We start from the raw sequence: 19552 nt of genomic DNA on the forward strand, positions 1-19552 counted from the left end.
AGGGCTCCTCTCCAGCTGTGCATGGCTTCTCCTGTTGCAGAGGACAGGCTCTTGGGTAGCCGGGCTTCAGCAGCTGTGGCCCCCAGGCTTAGCTGCTCTGAGGCACGTGCGATCTTCCCAGACCAGGGATCGAACCTGTGCCCTCTGTATTCCGGATTCTCAACCACTGGGCTACCAGGGAAGCCCTTTCCCATTATTCTTGCCCAATTCACATCAACGGATGGAAATGCATTCACATCTTTTAAGCTCATGGCAAAAATAAGGAAAGAACGCAAATAGCCCAACCGTAAGAGTTATGAAAGGGCTTGGCAAACTGCCCACCTGCAGTGTCCGCTCTTTCCAAAACACACACTGGCTGTGCGCTTTAAAAGCCAGTGTTATTTCTGAACAAGAAATTGCCACGCCACCTCTGGATCGCACAGTTCCAGAATGACTCCAAGAGAAAATAACCCCTGGTAAACCTCTGGTTACCGCTGCAGTTTCTAATACAGCTCAGGACGGCGCAAGCTTCATAGCGCCGTCTAGTGGAGGAACTGGGAAACTACCGAGATTGCAATATTCTCCTTCTACTTAGGCAGTATTGCGTGCTTGCTTCATTTATGAGAGAGAAAATTCACACGAGCAAAGAATAAAAGTATTAACTGCGCCCATTATCCCATTACAGCAAGTAACTACTGCCAACAATCTGCAGCTTTGCCTTTCAAGTCCCTCTTTGGGTCGAAGGATGAATGTACATGTTGACAGGCAAGGCAAACGTGGTATTTATCCTGAAGGGATACTGCCGTATATATTACTTTGAAGCTTGATTTTCTTATTTAACATTATGGTCTATCTTCACAATCAATAATTCTATTTCCAAGTCATCTTGTTCATGATCTCCAGCGTAAGGGTATACCACAGTCAGTGCAGTCTCTCTAGACCTTTTCCATCTTCCCAACTTGAAAAACTATGACCAACCTAGACAGCGTATTAAAAAGCAGAGGCATTACTTTGCTGACAAACGTCCGTCTTGTCAAGGCTATGGTTTTTCCCAGTTGTCATCTATGGATGTGAGAGTTGGACTATAAGGAAAGCTGAGCTTTGATGCGGTTGAACTGTGGTGTTGGAGAAGACTTTTGAGAGTCCCTGGGACTGCAAGGAGATCCAACCAGCCCATCCTAAAGGAGGTCAGTCCTGGGTGTTCATTGGAAGGACAGATGCTGAAGCTGAAACTCCAATACTTTGGCCGCATGATAAGTATTGGCCAAATACTGACTCATTTAAAAAGACCCTGATGCTGGGAAAGATTGAAGGCAGGAGAAGGGGATGACAGAGGATGAGATGGTTGGATGGCATCACCGACTCAATGGACATGGGTTCGAGTAAACTCTGGGAGATGGTGATGGACAGGGAGGCCTGGTGTGCTGCAGTTCATGGGGTCGCAAAGAGTCAGACTCAACTGAGCGACTGAACTTTTCTCTTACAAATAATGTGGGACTTCAAAACACAAAACCTTACGGATAAAACGTTATGCATTTTCTCAATAAATTCCTAGATGTCATATTGTCCTTTCAAATTTCTTAATACTTAAAAATTGTGTACTGCCAGAGTGCCACAGTTGAAATAAACTTCCTAGTGAGCCAAGTAGTTGATTACCAGACACTTCAGAGGGCAATAAAAATAACATAAAAATATTGAAGTGCAAAATCTAGATATAAAAAAAATTCACATTGGCAACTTTAAAAAATTTATGTTTCTTTAAAATGTATCTAGGCCTTAGTTGTAGCACACGTGACCTTCATCGTGTCTCGCAGGGTCTGTGTTGCTATACTTGGGCCCTCCAGGATGGCACGTGGGCTTAGCTGCTCTGCAGCACCCGGATGTGGGATCTTAGTTCCCCAAGCAGGGACTGAGCCCCCTGCCCTGGGAGGCAGCTTCTTAACCACTGGACCACCAGGGAAGTTCCTGAAATCTAGGCTTTCTATCATCTTCTGGCGTTTTCTAGGCGGGAGACTCTTCATGACACAGAGCTGAGAATGCTCCACTGACCCGTTTTCTCTTTTTTTGGAAGGAGAGAGGCAACCCTGCTTGTTTTAGCTTCTTATCCTGATTGAATCAAGCCAGGTTGGACCAATTATCCCGTATGATATGCTTTATTACAAATCATAAGCTCACCACCTGTTTTAATACTCTGTAGACATCACCTCAGGTTATTAATAGCTCATCTTACTCCTTTGGCAGCAAAAGTGTAACGCAGCACCTTGACATGATAGAGCCTCATTAGCCCATGGTATTGACTGAGGCAGAGATGTTATATTTATGAGATTAAACAAACCAGCTGTCCATTTTAGTCATATGTGGAAGGTGGAAAGAAATCTATCAGAGGAAGCAATTCACACTTTCTTCCTATAAATAAGGGTCTTCCATTTTCTCTCTCAGCAACTCCTCCACTTGACGGGTAAGTGAATTTTTCAACTTGATTTCTGATGGCAAGTGAAATGTGGGTAGAGAATTAAGCAATAAAATGTTCTTTCCTTGCTTCTTTTTCTGGCAGCAGTAATTACTTTGGGGATATTCCTAAGGACACAGGAGTTGGCATATCCTTAAATAAAGTCCGCTATGTATGATATAAAATTGAAAGATACGATTACAGTGGGTGAAGAGTGGGCACAGAGTAATTCCAGGTCACGTCGGGCAAAAAAGAATCTGTGGCAGACGCTTCTGTCCTGTGATTAGTTCCAACCTGGACAATCCCCAGACTGATGATGACATTTTGCATTTATCGGAGAGGAAAAAGATCCAACTTTAGACAAAAACTTTAAAATACAAAAGCAAATAACCCATAGCCTAGAACAAGTTCGTCATCTGTTTAACAAACTCTTCCCGAAAGTGAGAAAACTGTTTTGAATGCTGCAAAATTAGGTTCCATATTTTCTAAGAATTGTTTGGACTTATTCAGGAAAAGAAAAATCACATCTTTTTTCCTGAATTTTTGCAGTAGACCGAATCTTTCCTGACCCTACCCTCTATGCAATCCTAACTATCAGCTTCCTCTCTCCCCTGCTTTCTATCTCAAAACTCTGTCTATTCCACCTGTAACCCTTTTCATGCACTGGAGCTGCTCATTTTCTTGGTTACTGGTCTCCTCCTTCATGGATCGGAGCCTTGACAGCATAAAGACCAAAGACGTCACTTTGCCAACAAAGGTGATTTTTCCAGGAGTCGTGTACAGGTATGAGAGCTGGACCATAAAGAAGGCTGAGCGCCGAAGAATTGATGCTTTCAAATTTGGTGCTGGAGAAGACGCGTGAGAGTCCCTTGGACAGCAAGGAGATCAAACCAGTCAATCAACTGGTAATCAACCCTGAATACTCACTGGAAGGACTGATGCTGCAGCTGAGGCTCCAATACTTTGGCCACCTAATGCAGAGAGGAGACTCACTGGAAAAGACCCTGATGCTGGGAAAGATTGGAGGCAAAAGGAGAAGAGGGCGGCAGAGGATGAGATGGCTGGACGGCATCATTAACTTAGCGGACATGAGTTTGAGTAAACTCTGGGAGACGGTGATGGACAGGGAGGCCTGGTGTGCTGCAGTCCATGGGGCTGTAAAGAGTCGGATACGACTGAGCGACTGAACAACAGCAAAATTGTTGTTCTTGATGCTATAATGGGGGAAAGAAATGGCAACCCACTCCAGTGTTCTTGCCTGGAGAATCCCAGGGATGGGGGAGCCTGGTGGGCTGCCGTCTATGGGGTTGCACAGAATCGGACACGACTGAAGTGACTTAGCATAGCATGCTATAATGAGAGCTCGCATGGGGTGTAACGTTCTGTTCATCCTAAAACCACTCCTGGCACAGAGAAAGCACTCGGATGTTCGATGAATGGATAAAGGAAAAGTACTGATCCTTCCGATTCGCTGTTTAACACCCGTTTAGGAACTGACCCTAAGGCTGGGTTTACAGCTTATTAGCCTGAATTGCTTCAAATTGTCTCGCACGCTACGGAGGATGAAAAGCGGTCTCTGTTGGAGATATTTTACTGCGCTCCCAACTCTGCCACGAGAACAGAGCAGCGCAAGTGTTACCGTGAAGAGCAGCGCACGAGCTGCGCTCTGGGGGCCGATGGGGGAGGCGGGGGCGCCGGCAAACTGGAGGAGCGCCCCGCCCGAGGGCAGGCACAGCGCATTGACCGCGGACGGACCTTCCCACTTTCAGAAACGCACGAAATAGCACTTCTACTGAAATTTCACACTTCAAAACTGCTGTCAACTTTGTCAATTGCAAAATGTTATCAACGGACTAAAATATTATAAAACACTGTGTAGGCCAAATGGGCTTCCCCGGTGGCTCAGCCAGTAAAGAATCCACCTGTGATGCGGGAAACCTGGGCTCCACCCCTGGGTCGCGAAGACCCCCTGGAGAGAAGGGCTCCCCGCTCCAGGATTCTGGCCTGTGCAGCTGCATACGCCCCGTAAGAGCCCATTTTCCAACCTTGGCCTATGTGCCTAGCTCAGCATTTTCTAGAAGAACTATTCCTTGGGAGACATACCCAACTGGTTGGACAAATGATAGTTCTATGCAGACTGAAGGCTGGGAGACACTCAGGTAAACAAAGCAAAGCAGGGGTGCCTGCTGCAGGACTCCTCAGAGCCTTTAGCAGGCTGACGCCCACGGTGAATCTTTGCCAGAGACGACAGACCAACTGCTATTTCCCAAAACTATTGGAAGGTGGTACTCTATGTCCAGGCTGATCTCATTGAACGGATGAGTCTACAGAGTATCAATTTGGGAAACACTAGCTTCAGGAATTTAAACAAGATATGAGATGTTTATAAAAGTCCAAAATGCTCCCTCTTTTTGAGCTCATGTGCACAGCGGTCAACCCCGTGGCTGACAGACTGGAACCCGCCGCTCTCCAGCCGTGTGGTCTCAGCCAAGTTGTTCCCCCCTCTGTGTGCTGCTGCTGTGATAGTCACTCGGTCATCTCTGGCTCTTCTGAGTTAGTAAATGCTCACCGAATCAGGGCCGCTGTTATAACCCTGAAGAAGAGAATCAGACTGGATAATGCCAAAGGGTAAGCAAACTCAAAACATAGTTGCAAGTTCCCTGCAAAGCACAATGCACTTAATATTCATCCATGAGGATTAGCACCATAAAATATTAAAGACTGAATGAAAATATCAAATCAATAGAGATATATGATTCTGCACAGTTTATTAAAGCATCTGTAGCATCCCACGGATGGAGGAGCCCGGTGGGCTGCAATCCATGGGGTCGCTAAGAGCCGGACATGACTGAGCGACTTCACTTTCACTTTTCACTTTCATGCACTGGAGAAGGAAATGGCAACCCATTCCAGTGTTCTTGCCTGGGAAATCCCAAGGACAGAACGGCGGGGTGGACTACAGTCCATGGGGTCACAAAAGAGCTGGACGTGACTCAGCAACTAAATAACAACAGCCCAGCATATAAATATTTTGAAGCCGTTCTTCTTGAAAGCTGTGTTCAGCAGAGCTAATCATGAGACTACAACAACGTCCTCTAACACGCTTTGAAAAGTTGGAACACGATGGGTACTGTCTTTATCCTTGTCGGATTCATCTAAAGAACGCTGCTGCCTGCCGAGGTGCGCCAGGCAGGACCGCCTGGAGACGCCCAGGTGCACAAGGAGCAGTCATGCCCTTCAGGATCACTGTCTCCCTGTGTGAAAGGGATGATGATGGCAGAAGAGCCCTTCCAACTTCAGACTGTGACTGTGGGGGGAATGGAACGTAAGTTAGTGGTCGAAACCAGCGTGGTTGTTGTTGATGTTGTGTATTTACCAAATTGTGTCTGAGGCTTTGCAACCCCATGGACTGTAGCCCACCGGGCTCCTCTGTCCACGGGTTCCCCAGGCAAGAAGACTGGAGTGGGCTGCCTGGCCTCCTCCAGGGGATCTTCCTGCCCCGGGGATGGAACCTGAACCTCCTGCATCGGCAGGTGGATTCCTTACTGCTGAGACACCGGGGAAGCCCAAAATTAGCATTAAAGAGTATCACATGAAATAGGCTAGAAAGAGTAGAGAATACCAGCCCGTGTCACTTGCTGTAAGAATGGCGCTATTTTGTGAATTCTTCGTCTCATTCATATTTTTCTGTGGGTCACAGTCAAGTTAAGGAGCTAGTGCAGTGAGCGTATTTAAATAAATAACCGGCGGGAGATACCGCGGTAGCATCTACCGGCTCCATCCACTTACTGAATTTCTCACATGAAGTTGGATAGAAAATAATGTGTCTGCTTTCTATCTGTGGCGTATCACCTTTGCTGGCAGAGCCTGCTTTCTGTTGAAGGAACTTTCCACCCTTCCCCCACCTTGCCCCTCCAACCAAACACGTGACTCAGTTCCTCCAGTGGGTGAATTTTAGGAAACTCGTCTTTCATCTGGCAGGACATTATGGCTCTGCACACTGCTTAGAACTCTGGCAGCCTTCTCAAAACCACGAAACCAGTATTTTATAGCAGCTGTGAATGGAGCATAACTTTGAAAACTGTGAATCAGTACGTTGTGTGCCTGAAAGTTAGAGAATACTGCACATTAACTGTACCACAAACAAAGAAAATGAGCGCCCACAAGGGACCAGGCCCGTGAACCAAGTCGATACCCAGAGGGTGCTGGAGGCAGATGCATCCTGGGCCCATGAAGATGCTCAACTGGACGGAACCCTTCACTTCTCGAATTCTTACATATTATGTGCAAGAAATGGACATTTTCCACATGAACCAAGCTACTGTCCAGTCAGCAGCGTTGTATTTTTTCAATTGCAGCCAAAGGCACCCTGGATGGTCTGCCGCGCAGACTCCGCCAGCCGGAGGCCGCTCGCTCTTCCTCCCGATTCCTTATTTCTAGGTTTCTGACAGTTTACCAAACATGCCCTTCTACTCAGCCTCCTTGCGACTGACGGCTATGTCACCTTCTGTCCTCTCAGCAGCCTCTAGGGCAGGCAGTGTCTTCCTCTTGTGGATGACACACAGGTTCGGAAATGGCAGAGTGGCACAGGCTTTGCTCACCGCCGGCTCTCAATTCCAGCTCTGCCTGAGATGCACTTGTGTGGCCTTGAACCAGTAACTTGACTTCTCTGAGCCTCAGTTTCCTCATTTGTTAAAGGGCAACAGAAAGAGTCTACCTTGTGGTGGCGTTACAAGAATCAAAGCAGGTAAGGTGTGCCGAGTGCTTACCGCCCGGCCCAGGGATAACAGTGTGCCGAGTGCTTACTGCCCGGCCCAGGGATAACAAGCTATTGAAAACGGGGGCAACTGCTATTATTTAACTTCACCAAACAGCTAGTAAGTGGTAGAATCTGAACTCATATCCATTCAGGCTCCTATCACTTACACATCACCTCGGCTACTATAAATGTTTCATACGAAGCGTTTCTTAGTGCTAATTTATAAAGTCCATGAAATTACAGTGCTGTAGCTAAAACTGTGTTACAGCTAAAATCTGAATTTGATGCTATAGAAGGCTCTTGAGAGTCCCTTGAACAGCAAGGATTAAACGAGTGACTCCTAAAGGAAATCAACCCTGAACATTCACTGGAAGGACTGCTCTGAAGCTGAAACTGAAGCTCCAATACTTTGACCACCTGATGAAAAAGAACCAACTCACTGGAAAAGACCCTGATGCCGGGAAAGACCTAGGACAGGGGAAAAAGGGGGCAACAGAGGATGAGATGGTTGGATGGCATCACTGACTCCATGGACATGGTTCTGAGAAAACTCCGTGAGATAGCGAAGGACAGAAAAGCCTGGTGTGCTGCCATCCATGGGGTCGCAGAGTCGGACATGACTTAGCGACTGAACGACCACAGCTAAAAGCCTTGCTTATTTCATAACTTGGTGATTAAAGGTGAGTTTTCCCTCTGTTTTGACAAAGTCTTTTGGGCAGATACTTCTCTTAACTTATGACCTTATCACCAGAGGTAAACAGCATGAAGTAAAAACACACCTCATAATTTACTTGGCCTTTCCGATGCTGGAGGTGGGTGGGGGCTTTTGTTGGTTTGTTCTGATCTGAGGCTAACTTGGTCTTCCCACATCTGCATGTACTAACATTTCGGAATAGCACTTCCTCTCATTTCCATTCAGCTTTCCACAGTCACGGTGGTATTGCAGTTTCAAACAACTGGTAAAAATACAACACTGAGAATGAGAAGCGTGGGTTTTGGAGAGGGACAATTGTTTTTTGCTGCATAATTGGGGTAAGTGGCTTGGTTTCACTAAAGGTTTGATTTCTTAATCTATAAAATGATAAAGATATTAAAATTCTCTTGGCCATTTTGATGTTTCAATAAGATGATTCTTTCAAAGAGATTTTATTGCAGAATTTCACTGAATATATAGAATACCCCCAAGATACTAGAGGAATTCATGTCCTCAGAAACCACCCAGGATGGGGGACATCTGGTCAGCTTCATGGAGAATTTGGCCCTTGAAGGTAAAGTTAATTTCTGATAAACAGAGAGAGGGAAGGAGATGAAGGCAGAGAGAGGCCTGGGGAGCAGGCAGTGTCTGTACAGGTCCCGTGTTGGCAGTTTTGACCAGGTGAATTTAAGGGAGTAGGAGCAGGTACAGTTAGGAAGACAGACAGAAGACAGCTAGCAGAGACCCTGAATGGCGCACTAGAAGCCTGTGAGTACAAGCACTGAAGCTCTGTTCTTTCCAAACTAATTTCACTGTGTCTGCATCTTTTTTTTCCAACCCAGCTTAGGACACAGGCCGTGGCTCAGGCAGCTTTTGAGTTAGATTCAGCTGTGCCATCTCTGCAAGTTTTAGCTGGAGACTGCGGAAGGAAGAGAAAAAAGACTAAGCCTGTGAAGTAACGGGAAGAAAAACCACGGAAACAGTTAGATTTCATTTTTCTCAAAATGCAATATCTCTGTGTTAGGTACTTCAAAGACTCAGCTGTCATAGGTGTGAATACTGTAGAAACGTGCTTGATATGACTATCATCCCCATTGTACAGATGGAGAAACCGAGGCTCAGAGTAGTGTGTAACTTGCCCAGGGTCGCACAGCCGACAGGTGACAGAGGCAGACTTGGAATCCGTGTTGCCTGACGGCGGCGCTTCTGTGTTAGTTCGATGCTTCGCACCACACAGAAGGGCTCTGGAGACCCTGGCCCTGCCACTGCAGTTCCGCCTCGGGGAAGCAGTGCTGTAGGAGGGAGCTGCCGTTACCCGAGGCGAGAAGCCCGTGGGTTAGGTGAGTAGGCGTTTTGTGGCCATCGTTGTGGGGTGTGGAGGAACAGCTCAGTTTGGGACATATTGCGACTGAGATGATCAGCGCTTCCCTTAATATCTGTAGCTAAATGTCTGACGCTCTCTTGACACCTGTAGCCTGAACGAATCTGTGGATCAATGCCTTCATCACAACCTCCCTTAACAATGTGTGTCTCGTATTAGATTCTACAACCTCTGAAGGTCCAGGACCATAACGTTTTGCTTTAGATGCCTTGCACAAATTTGGTGTTTAAATAACAATCGAAACATTTACTTCAACTTTAAAAGAAAAAGAATATCCTTGTTTAAAGCTCCTGAATCTGTGTTCGCAACACTTAAAACACCCCTCTACCCCCAACACAAAGACACTTCTGGAATTGCCAGTGACAACCGAGATTCAGTGTTTTCCTTTTTTTAACCAAAAAAGGTCAAGTTTCCATGATGTGATCAGTTTTCAGGGGAATGAAGCTCCTAAATAAATGCTTCTCTTAAAGTTCTGGTTCAATTGTTGGGGAGAGGAGAGAAAAAAAAGCCCCCCTGCCAACACACTGGTTTGTGTGAAGCACAGCTCAGTGAAACCTTTCAGGCATATAATTTATCTTTTCTTTGGCCTATGTAGTAAATGCTTCATTTGTTCATGAATTCTGGCCTTGTTTTAATTATGCTATGCTCTGAATGTAGTTTTATGAGGCACAAAAATAAGATTGTCATTCTGAAAACACAGAAGATTTGTGTGTTTCCCCTAGAATGAAATGGTGGTATCTTTTTCCCAGTTCACAGCTCTGTGGGTTTGCGGTTGGAATTCCAATCTAGCAAGGGACACAGCAGTGAAACTGGGGGGAAGGGTTTGTGTGGGCGGGCAGGGAGGGACAGCTGAGCCCAGAGCATAATTTACCCTCAGAATTCTGAATCGATACATTGACGGCCCCGGACGCATAATGCGCTCTTCCCACCAAGAAAGCCATTGATTGATAAGTTTTGTTCCTGTTACTTTATGAGGGCCATCCTCTTTCATTCCGCTTCCAAGAAAATTGATTTCTCCCCCTAAATACAGGCTGTACAGCCAGAGAGCAGGCCAGAACTCTTAATAATCAGAAGGCTGTTCTGTCGTTGTTAAAAATCTTTGCAGATACATATATCTGAATATCCACAAGCTAACAGACTAGCAGAGACGTCAGTGGCTATTTCACAGCTTTCCCATTTTCATCAGCACATAGGCCAGTGCAGCTTGGATCCCGGGGTTGGGAAGACCCCCTGGAGGAGGGCATGGCAGCCCGCTCCAGCATTCGTGCCTGGAGAATCCACGGACAGAGGGGCCTGGCGGGCTGCAGTCCATGGGGTCGCAAAGGACATGACTGAGCACACAGGCAGACCAGGCAGAGTGAGCGCTCCATATTTCAAGTTCCAATGATACAACCAGTCAAAAGGGGAAATTTGCTGTGTAACAAACACAGATGAAAACTCCGTGGCTGAGTCTAATTCCACATGGACGATAAGTGACAATTTTTAGATCTTCTGAGAGGTTACTGTAACTTCAAAATACCACCCACGGGCTTGGCTATATTAAATACCTGCCATGTTGCCAACACAGACCCCGTCTCCTGGATCAAATTTGATTTTGGAACTCATTCCACTTCAACTGAGGTGCTGTCCCAAAAAGCGTGCAATTAAAAAAAAAATAGAGTTGATCAAGCACAATTCTTAAACTTTCCTGCCCATTTTGTTTAGGATAGGAATGGATTGACTGCCTTAAGTTTTTACGGTTAAATGCGTTCAAGGGTCAGTTGTCAGAGACGGAACTGGTTTACTCGACTACTTTGGGGATTTGGATGTGTCAAGAGACTTCTATTCAGAGATGGGATACTCAGTCCTTCATTCTCTTCCCATAAATAACACAGTCTTTTCTCAGTTTGGGCAATGGGCTGGCTTTGGATGCCCATGGAAATGAAACGTGACCTTGCAAAACTCAGAATGGCCTGGGAGCCCATGACCAATAACAGGAAGCCGCAAGAGACCCCCGGTCAGGTAAGTCAGCAGCTTTTCAAATATTCATGAATATTGACGTCCTTGACCCAAGACAAGGACTCTGGGCTCCAGGTGCAAAGATTTGATGGATGCCTCCCTGGGCCACCTAGACTGATTCTCCTTGAGTCTGGACAACTTCCCCAACACTTGGCCTCCCTCGCTAGAGCCCTGGGTGCGTGCATCGTAACTGTGGGTTCTTTGCACCTCTTCTCTCGCTAGACCACAGACTCCCTGAGGCCAGCGGCCTTCTGCTGTCCGTGGTCGAGCCTCACCTGTGTCTGGCAGCGTCACACTCAGTAAAGATCTGATGTGTGCGTGCACGCTAAGTTGCTTCTGCCATATCTGACCCTGTTGACCCCATGGACTGTAGCCCGCCAGCCTCCTCTGTCCATGGGATTCTCCAGGCAGGAACACTGGAGCGGGGTGCCATTCCCTTCTCCAGGGGATCTTCCCAACCCAGGGGTTGAACCTGAGTCTCCTGCACTGCAGGCAGATTCTTTTACTGTCTGAGCCACGAGGGAAGGGCACAGATTTGATGCCAGCACGCATCTGAAGACTCACTTTGAATTAAACAGAAAGTTTATGCAGAAGGCTCCTGAACTGTTGCATTTAGGGAAGGGGCATTTAAAGGGCAATTTTTCTAACTTCCGAAAGAAAATTGAAAGAGCAGCTCTTGGAATAAAATCTGCAGGAAGGACAAGAGCGCGGATAGTGTGAGCCTTAACAACCACCCTTGTGGCCTCCCCAGCTCCGTCCAGAGTTTTCAGCTATTGTCTAGTATTTACAACATCATTCCTGACACCACCTGTTGGTGTCAGATTAACGCAGTATTTATTTTCCTGAAGAAAAATAACATCCGGACAGTGCCTGGCACATTGTCAATGCTGAATAAATGGCAGTCAGAGGTACTCTTAGCAACTTGGCAGGGAAGCTAGCTGTCATTAAGACAATTGTATTGACAACCACGTAATAATAATCAGCCCACCTAATTTTTTCCTGTCTCTAATCTCAACTAGAGATTCTTGACTCCCAAATTTTGAAAAATACTGTTGCTTAAAAATCCATTACCTAAAGGAATAAGTGCCTTAAAACACAATGTATCGACTTTTATTTCCTTCTTCACTCAAAGAGTTCTTTTCTGGGTTCCCAATACAAACAAACTCTCAAAGTTAGAAGTAAGTGCTCTTTTTTAAGATCAAAAGAACTTGCCTTTCTTTGCACAGGAAAGAAAGCAACTGATTTGGATGCCTCTTAAAAGAAGGAAAAAAATCTCGCTTTTATAAAGGGATTACCCCAGCTTGTTGGAAAATAATTTGTACACAAAAGAGTTGGCCCCAGCTGTAAAAGCCCTTTACACACACTTTAGTGCAAAAGATAGTTAAAGATTAGCCCAGGCTATTAAAAGTAAGAAATCCAATGCATTCCAATAAAAGCCCATAAACACACTGTATATGAAGCCAGCTACTGAGACAGGCAGATATTGCAGTCTTTTGGAAACTGTCTTTATTCTGCTAATGCCTTTCCTCCAGACTCCACTGATCATAAATGCAACCTGTCCAGCTCTGCCTTTGATAAATGGAAGGACGGATTCATCCGTATGTTAGTCACCTCCTCTTTTCTGTTACATAAAACAGATGCCACAGCTGTTACTGTTCTTGCAACAGATGTTTCTGCCCACAGAAACACGGGCAGGCGCCGGGCTACAATGCGCTGGCTGTTCTAGAGGGACCTACGGCCTGTCCCCTTGTCAGGACCCTCAGTGACGGCAGAGCGGGACACGCGCGATCATCTGCCCACAAGTGCCCCCGGCACCCTACCCCGAGCTTGCGCTAAGAGCAAACGGGTCGTCTCACCCTCTCTGCAGGGCCATCCTCGGACTGCGTGGGTAACCCAGGAGTTTCGGCGGCCGAGTGAGGGTGCTCTGTGCTCTCAGCCTCCTGTGGGAGGTCCACGGGGGCTCTGTCCCGTCCCTTGTCCAGCTTGAAGAGTTTGTCAAAGAAGCTGGAGTCCTTGGGCTTGGCGGGGGCTGCTGCCCCAGACTCAGACGGAGGGTGCTCCGGCCCAGGGGTGGCAGGGAGGCCCTCCGCCTGGGCCGGGGTCTGCCCGGGGGTTTTATCCGGGCCATGCCCGGGTGCAGCTGCCACCGGAAGGGCCATGGGCTCACTCGGGTCTTTGTTTCCTGGAGCTTTATCGGAGCTGACATCAAGCCTCACGGACCTACTGGATGAATCCGTGGCTTGGTCTCCGGTACGCCCTGGTACAGGCCGAGAGAGCGTCAAGAAAAAGCGAGATTTAGCAGCTGGTGCCTGGGGTTTGGCCTCCTTCCCAAGACTCTCGCCGTTGGCCTCTGCAGCCGCGCCGGTCTCCATTGTCTCGGGGGAAGAAGCGGCCACATTATCCTCCTGGATGCTGACTCCCAGATCGACTGTAAAGGCAAACATGAACAGCGGTCATTCACCCCAGCGAGGACATCCAAGGGTCGGGGACGGACTCCCCGCATTTCACATGCAGAGGCGGGGAGACAGGCTGGGGACCCTGCCGGGCCCTGGCCTCTCTGCGGGGCAGAGGTCAGCTGTCCAGGCATCTTCCGACCAAGGCCAGGCGGAGGAAGCCAAGCAGGAAAGCACCCGCCAGGGGCCGTGTGAGGGACACACCAACCGTCTGCTTTTACCCACATGGATCCTGTGAGAAGCAGGTCATCACGGTTTCACCTGGGAGGCAGGCCAGCCGTCACGGGCTTAGGAGAACAATCTCCCGACCTCGGCCTCCTGTCTGGGTTGGGAGAATTCTTTGCCGGGTCTACCTGGTGCCCCACAGGGTGTTGGGCAGCACCCCATGAGACGCTGAGCACCCCAGAGTGCCCCAGCCCCCAGAGCACCCCGAGCGGGAACGCCAGAAATGTCTCTGGGTGTTGCCGAAACACACATGTGAGAAGCGCAAAGCTGGACTGTTTGACTCTGAGTCAGTGAGCTTTTCTCTGCCTCAGCTTTCCGGTAAAATGAGGAGAACAGTGGAACCCACCCCCATAATTTGTTACGGAGATTCCTTGGGTTAATATTCTCAAAGCACATCAAGCGGTGCCTGGAATACAGCAAGTGCTCGATGAACGGCACCAACATTAGGCATCATCGTTGCCGAGGGAGAAAAGCGAGTGCCGGGGAAGCTGGGGCATCCTCTCCCGGCCGCCCAGTGAGCAGTCAGCTCATTCCAGAGGCCACACGCTCTCCGTCTCACCTGCATTAGCGTCGGCTGCCGAGAATACAGGCGGATTTTAACAAGGACTACTCAGAAGCTTCCACTCTGACATCTGGAAGTGCAGGTCCAGACGTCACCACACAAGCAGGTGGGTTATACCTCCGGCCACAAGACTGCATACGGGTTCTGCCTCCTCCAGGGAAGGGCTCTGCTCCCAGAATCCACCTGTTTCTGCTTTGAACTCTGCATAGACCTCATTGAACCACCTCACTTTCTGGGTCGCTTTTATAAAGCAGTGCGATATTCAGGAGAAAGATACACTGCAAACCTGGGTATCACAGGAGAAGATCAAGACCCTCGGGCTGCCCTGGAGGCGGGGACTGAGAGCCCGCCTGCCAGTGCGGGGGACACAGGTTGGACCCCTGACCTGGGAAGACCCCACAGGCCACAGGGCAACCCTCAGGCTGCAGCTGCGCAAGCCTGCGCACCCTAGAGTGTATGCTCTGCGACAGGAAAGGCCCGGCCGGGGCAGCAGCCAGGGAGGGCACGGGTGTGCGCGCGAAGGCACAGGGCATCCAAATCAATCCGCGGTATTTTAACAGATCAGGACTCTCTATCCACAAGCCGAGTGACCTTGGGCAAGTCACTGCAGATCTCTGAGTTTCTTTATATGTACAATGGGAGAAACAGAAGCTCCCATGTAGAGTAGTTGTGATGTTTCAAGGACAAAATTCATACAAAGTATCAGGAATGCTGCCTTTCCATAGTAGCTGCTTAATAACTGACAGATAACTGTGATTGTGTAGTTTGGAGTCAACTGTGTCTTAAAATCTGTTTGTAGGAAAAGAGAAAGAAGAGGTGGTCCAGTGGCTAAGACTGCATGTTCCCCCTGCAGGGGGGCCGGATTCCATCCCTGGTCAGGGAACCAGATGCCACAAGCCACGTGAAAAGATTCTCCCGTGTCATAACTACACAATGCCCCAACAAAGATCAAAGATCCCACATACTGCAACTAAGACCTGGAGCAGCCAAATAAATAAGTTATTTTTTAAAAAGAAGAGAACTGAGGTTTCTTTAGGTCCTACATTGCTCATAAGTAGGAAGAGACACACACATCCATTAGCAATTATTTTGGCCAGACTCTAGTATCTCCCAGTGTCTATAGTCAAGAACAAACAGTAAAGGAGAGACAGAGAGAGAAACAGAGAGAGTGAGCGTGCACACCGGACTCCTGGGCAGATGGTGGCCTCCTCTTCCAGCTTTGAGAGCAGAGCGGAAATGGCGCAGAGGACCAGCGCCAAGCACTAGGGGCCGCCATAAACTCGGGCCTCAGGGAAACCACTCTGCGTGAACACTGGATGTATCTTCCAGCTCATGTTCATCCTTTTTCTGTGATCCTGGACTTCATAGTTGTGGTAAATATTATACTCAGAAGGGAAGAGGGAGGGAGGGAGAGGGAACGAGGAAGTGACGGATGGACGTGTCAGGATGTCAAGCACGCACGTCAAGCAGTCCAAGTGTCAGAGTGAATGTGGACGATTCGTGGGGATGCCCCACGCCAGGAGAAGAGGACGCAGCTGACGAGAAAGGGGAGCCGAAGAGTCAAAACAAGGGAGGGCTTCTCAAAGGCCAAGAACATCGCCTGACCTCTGAGCTTTTTGCCTCCCTTCCTTACTCTCTGGCCGGGAACCAAAGGACCTAGCGCTAAGTAAGAGCATTTTGGTCAGAGAAAAAGTGTTTGAAACAAACCTTTGCAAGGACAGACCTTTAAAAAGTGTCAATGCATTGCTCTGATAAAGGATCCATTCCTTACACAAAGAGCCTGGGGTGAATTTCAGTGCACCAAGGGTTACAGCAGACGCCAGCCATAAGCTCTGGTATCAGAGGATGGGTTCAGTGTTTTGATAACTTGTGAGACCTAGGGCTTCTTAGATAGGGCAACCAGTAACTACGAAGCTCTGCCCGCCCCCCAAACCTGGGTGAGCACATATCCAGCCCCGCCACTGGCAGCTTCTACTTCTCTTGGTGAAATGCCCACCGCTCAGGTGGGCACATGACCTAAGCTAGACTAACAAAAATAAATCCTGCGATTTTTGCTGAACCTACTAGAGCAGAGCTGTGATCTTTGTGCTGGGGGCAAGCCAGTGAGGGCGTGCATCTGGGACTGGTGGCCTTGGATGTCACATTTGCGAGCGCCTGCCTGAGAATCAGCACAGATAAGGCCCCAAGAGATCCGTGGTTGCATTTGGACACCTGGATCCAGCTGCCCCTGAAGCTGGCTTACCATTCCACAGCCAGAAGATCTTCTTTCTTGTTTTTCCACTTATGCCAGTTTTAAATTAAGTACATACTCTGTGACTTGGAGAGAATTTCAGCGACTTAGTCAGTACCTATTTCGCTTGTTAATTAATAGCAATCAGTCTTCTCCTTGAGAAGCTGTCTCCAGGCTCTTCAGATATATCTAGGAGGCATTTAATATGAGATGAAGGAGAGGAAAGAAAATGAAATGCAAGAAAGTCGTAAGGAACTGGATAGATACAAACAACAACAAAAAAAAACCCCAAAACAAACCCATCAACACTTTGCTTTCTCAGTAAAAAGGAAGGAAGAAAATTTATGTGGGGAAAGATATTACAGTCACTTGAGACCTTGGATAAGCATTAAAAAGCAAATAAATTATATTCTGAAACAGTGACTTATACATGCACAGTCTTTGTGAACGACTAGGAAGAAAACTCACTGGAGTTCTAGGGTTTATAGTCTTGCAAAGAGAGGGATGACCTCCATGCCTTCCTCACATTATTATGGGAAGAATAAAAAGTTCCTTCTGGGTGACCGGAACTAAGCTTTTCATTCCTATGAAAACCTTGGGAGAAGTCCATCTAGAATCTGGTTTCAATAAGAAGTTTTCTCACAAAGCAGACAGACGACATACCAAAGAGGTTTTAGCTCCCCTGTAATAAATGTGTAAGAGCTTAAGGAAAACAAAAAGAAATTATGTAAGAATGCAAATGGTGGCTCCCAACTGTTTAGGAGAGTTGAAAACGTTGATCTCCTTACTGCAGAAAAGACATTCTGTATCGTGTCCGTGTGTGTATGTATGTGTGTGTGTCTTACTTAAGAAAGTCATTTTATCTAGGCACGTGATGCAGAACTTACTTCCCGCGGCACCTCAGTGTCACTGAAAAGTACTTAGATTGTGGATCAGAGGAACCTGGGTTTAACTCTAAAAATGAAATATGTGACCTGGACAGCTTCCTTTATGTCTCCTCAATTTTCTTAAAAAAGAAGAAATGGACAGGAAAATAGCTGTCTTCTTCCAAAGGTAATTGTGAGGACTAAGCAAAACGCTTCCTACAAGGTACTTAACACAGGTGGGTATTTAATAAACATTAGTTGTTTTATTACATTTATATGTTATTCATCTAAGGGCCATGTCATTTCCTAAACAGAAGCCTAAGGAAGGGGATTATCCCAATGATTTAGCCTGCACACCTGGGGGTCTGGAAAGACTTTAAGATAGTAACGATCTGGGCTTCCCTGGTGGCTCAGGGGTGAAGAATCCGCCTACCAGTGCAGGAGACGTGGGTTCGGTCCCTGACCCAGGAAGACCCCACATGCTGAGCAGCGACGAGGCCTGCATGCCACGACTGCTGAGCCTGCGCTCTGGAGCCCGGGAGCCACGGGCACTGAAGCCTGGGTGCCCTCCAGCCCCGGCGCCACAACAGGAGGGGCCGCGGCACTGGGGGCCCACAGCGCCCAGCTGCAGGCAGCCCCATGGGCGTCAGCCAGAGCAAAGCCCGAGCAGCGGCGAAGACCCAGCACAGCCCAAACCGCTGCATGCAGTTTAAAGGGCAACCGTACAAGCCCACGGAGCTGCAGAAATCTGACAACCTGGGCCGTGGAAGGCTCAAGGATGCTTTTCCCAAGCACCAAGTATTCTTAGTCAAGACAAACTGCTTCATCAGCAACCTGTTACCTATCTAAAACACACACACATACAAGGTCATATGACACTGTTCAGAATTTCTGAGTAACGGCTACCTTTCATTTGCTTTTTCCATGAGCCAAAGCTACAATCTTCACTTGATACAGCGGTAAACACTACAGCTGATATTCACTGAATGCTTCCTGCATGTCAGGCGGTAAAGTAAGTGCTGGATGTAACAAGAAATGTTTTGTTTCTGTATCACAGCAGTCCATGCCAGGTGCCAAGGTCCCTCCCATTTACAGGCGTAGAAACTGCAGCTCTAAGAACAGACCTGCTTTTTAAAACCATTCGGCTACACCAGGTCTTAGTTGGGGCGTGTGGGCCTGGTTCCCTGACCAGGGGTTGAACCCCAAGGCCCCCGCATCGGGAGCCTGAGTTCTTAGCCATGGGGCCACCAAGGAAGTCCCTAGAATTCTTTTCTCTCAAGAGCTCAACATCCAAGCGCTTCTAGGGCTGAAGGTTAAAGAGGGAGCTAGAAACTGCCGTCTTGATTTTATTCATGAACGAAGGGTCTGCTTACGACTCCCCACTCACGCACTGTCATACGCGTCACTGTGGGGACCGGTCAGGACAAAAGCGAAGAGAAAACACAACGCACACGAACCGCAAAGGGAAACTGCCAACGACGGCGGAGTCACAGAGCCGTGTAAAGATCACACACATGGTTATTGTTGGATGAGGACCCGAGGGAGTTAGGACAGCTCACCAAAGGAGAAGGAAAAGCAGATGATGGCACGCTAAGTCTTCAAAGCAGAACTCTGGTTGAATATCAAAGGATTACCACGGACCCTGGGGCGGACGGATGAAGACCTCAGTTTTGCAAAAATGACCCCTCCGCGGTCAGGCTGCGGGAGTCAAATGACACTTCAAACAACCAAGGCTTTATGTGTCGTGTAAATGCGTTTGTTGTTTTAAAGATCTTGAAATAAGGATTCACGGGTCAGCTGCTTGGGGCTTGAAGGAAGATGTTAGATTTGAAACCTTCACCGAATGATCAGATTTCATGCTTTCCATCTCCGTATTAACAGGGCAGGATGTCCACTCCAAGAGAGTCTAGCAAAAGTGAAAGACAGGAATAGGTTTAGGCGGCAGGAGGGAAGAAT

General features: G+C 47.8%; 1 protein-coding gene across 11 annotated transcripts in view; it reads right to left on the bottom strand.

Moving 5' to 3' along the window:
* The window catches only part of BCAS1 (brain enriched myelin associated protein 1), a 99085-nt gene that overhangs the window by 54599 nt on the left and 24934 nt on the right, over nt 1-19552 (bottom strand). For all 11 annotated transcript variants that reach the window (XM_027977346.2, XM_042230292.1, XM_027977345.2 and 8 more), the window contains exon 4: nt 13117-13688. In XM_027977346.2, coding sequence (XP_027833147.1) covers nt 13117-13688 — 572 coding nt within the window. The remainder of the gene's footprint in view (nt 1-13116; nt 13689-19552) is intronic.

This window comes from Ovis aries, chromosome 13 (genome assembly GCF_016772045.2).
Source record: "Ovis aries strain OAR_USU_Benz2616 breed Rambouillet chromosome 13, ARS-UI_Ramb_v3.0, whole genome shotgun sequence".
Lineage (NCBI taxonomy): Eukaryota > Metazoa > Chordata > Mammalia > Artiodactyla > Bovidae > Ovis > Ovis aries.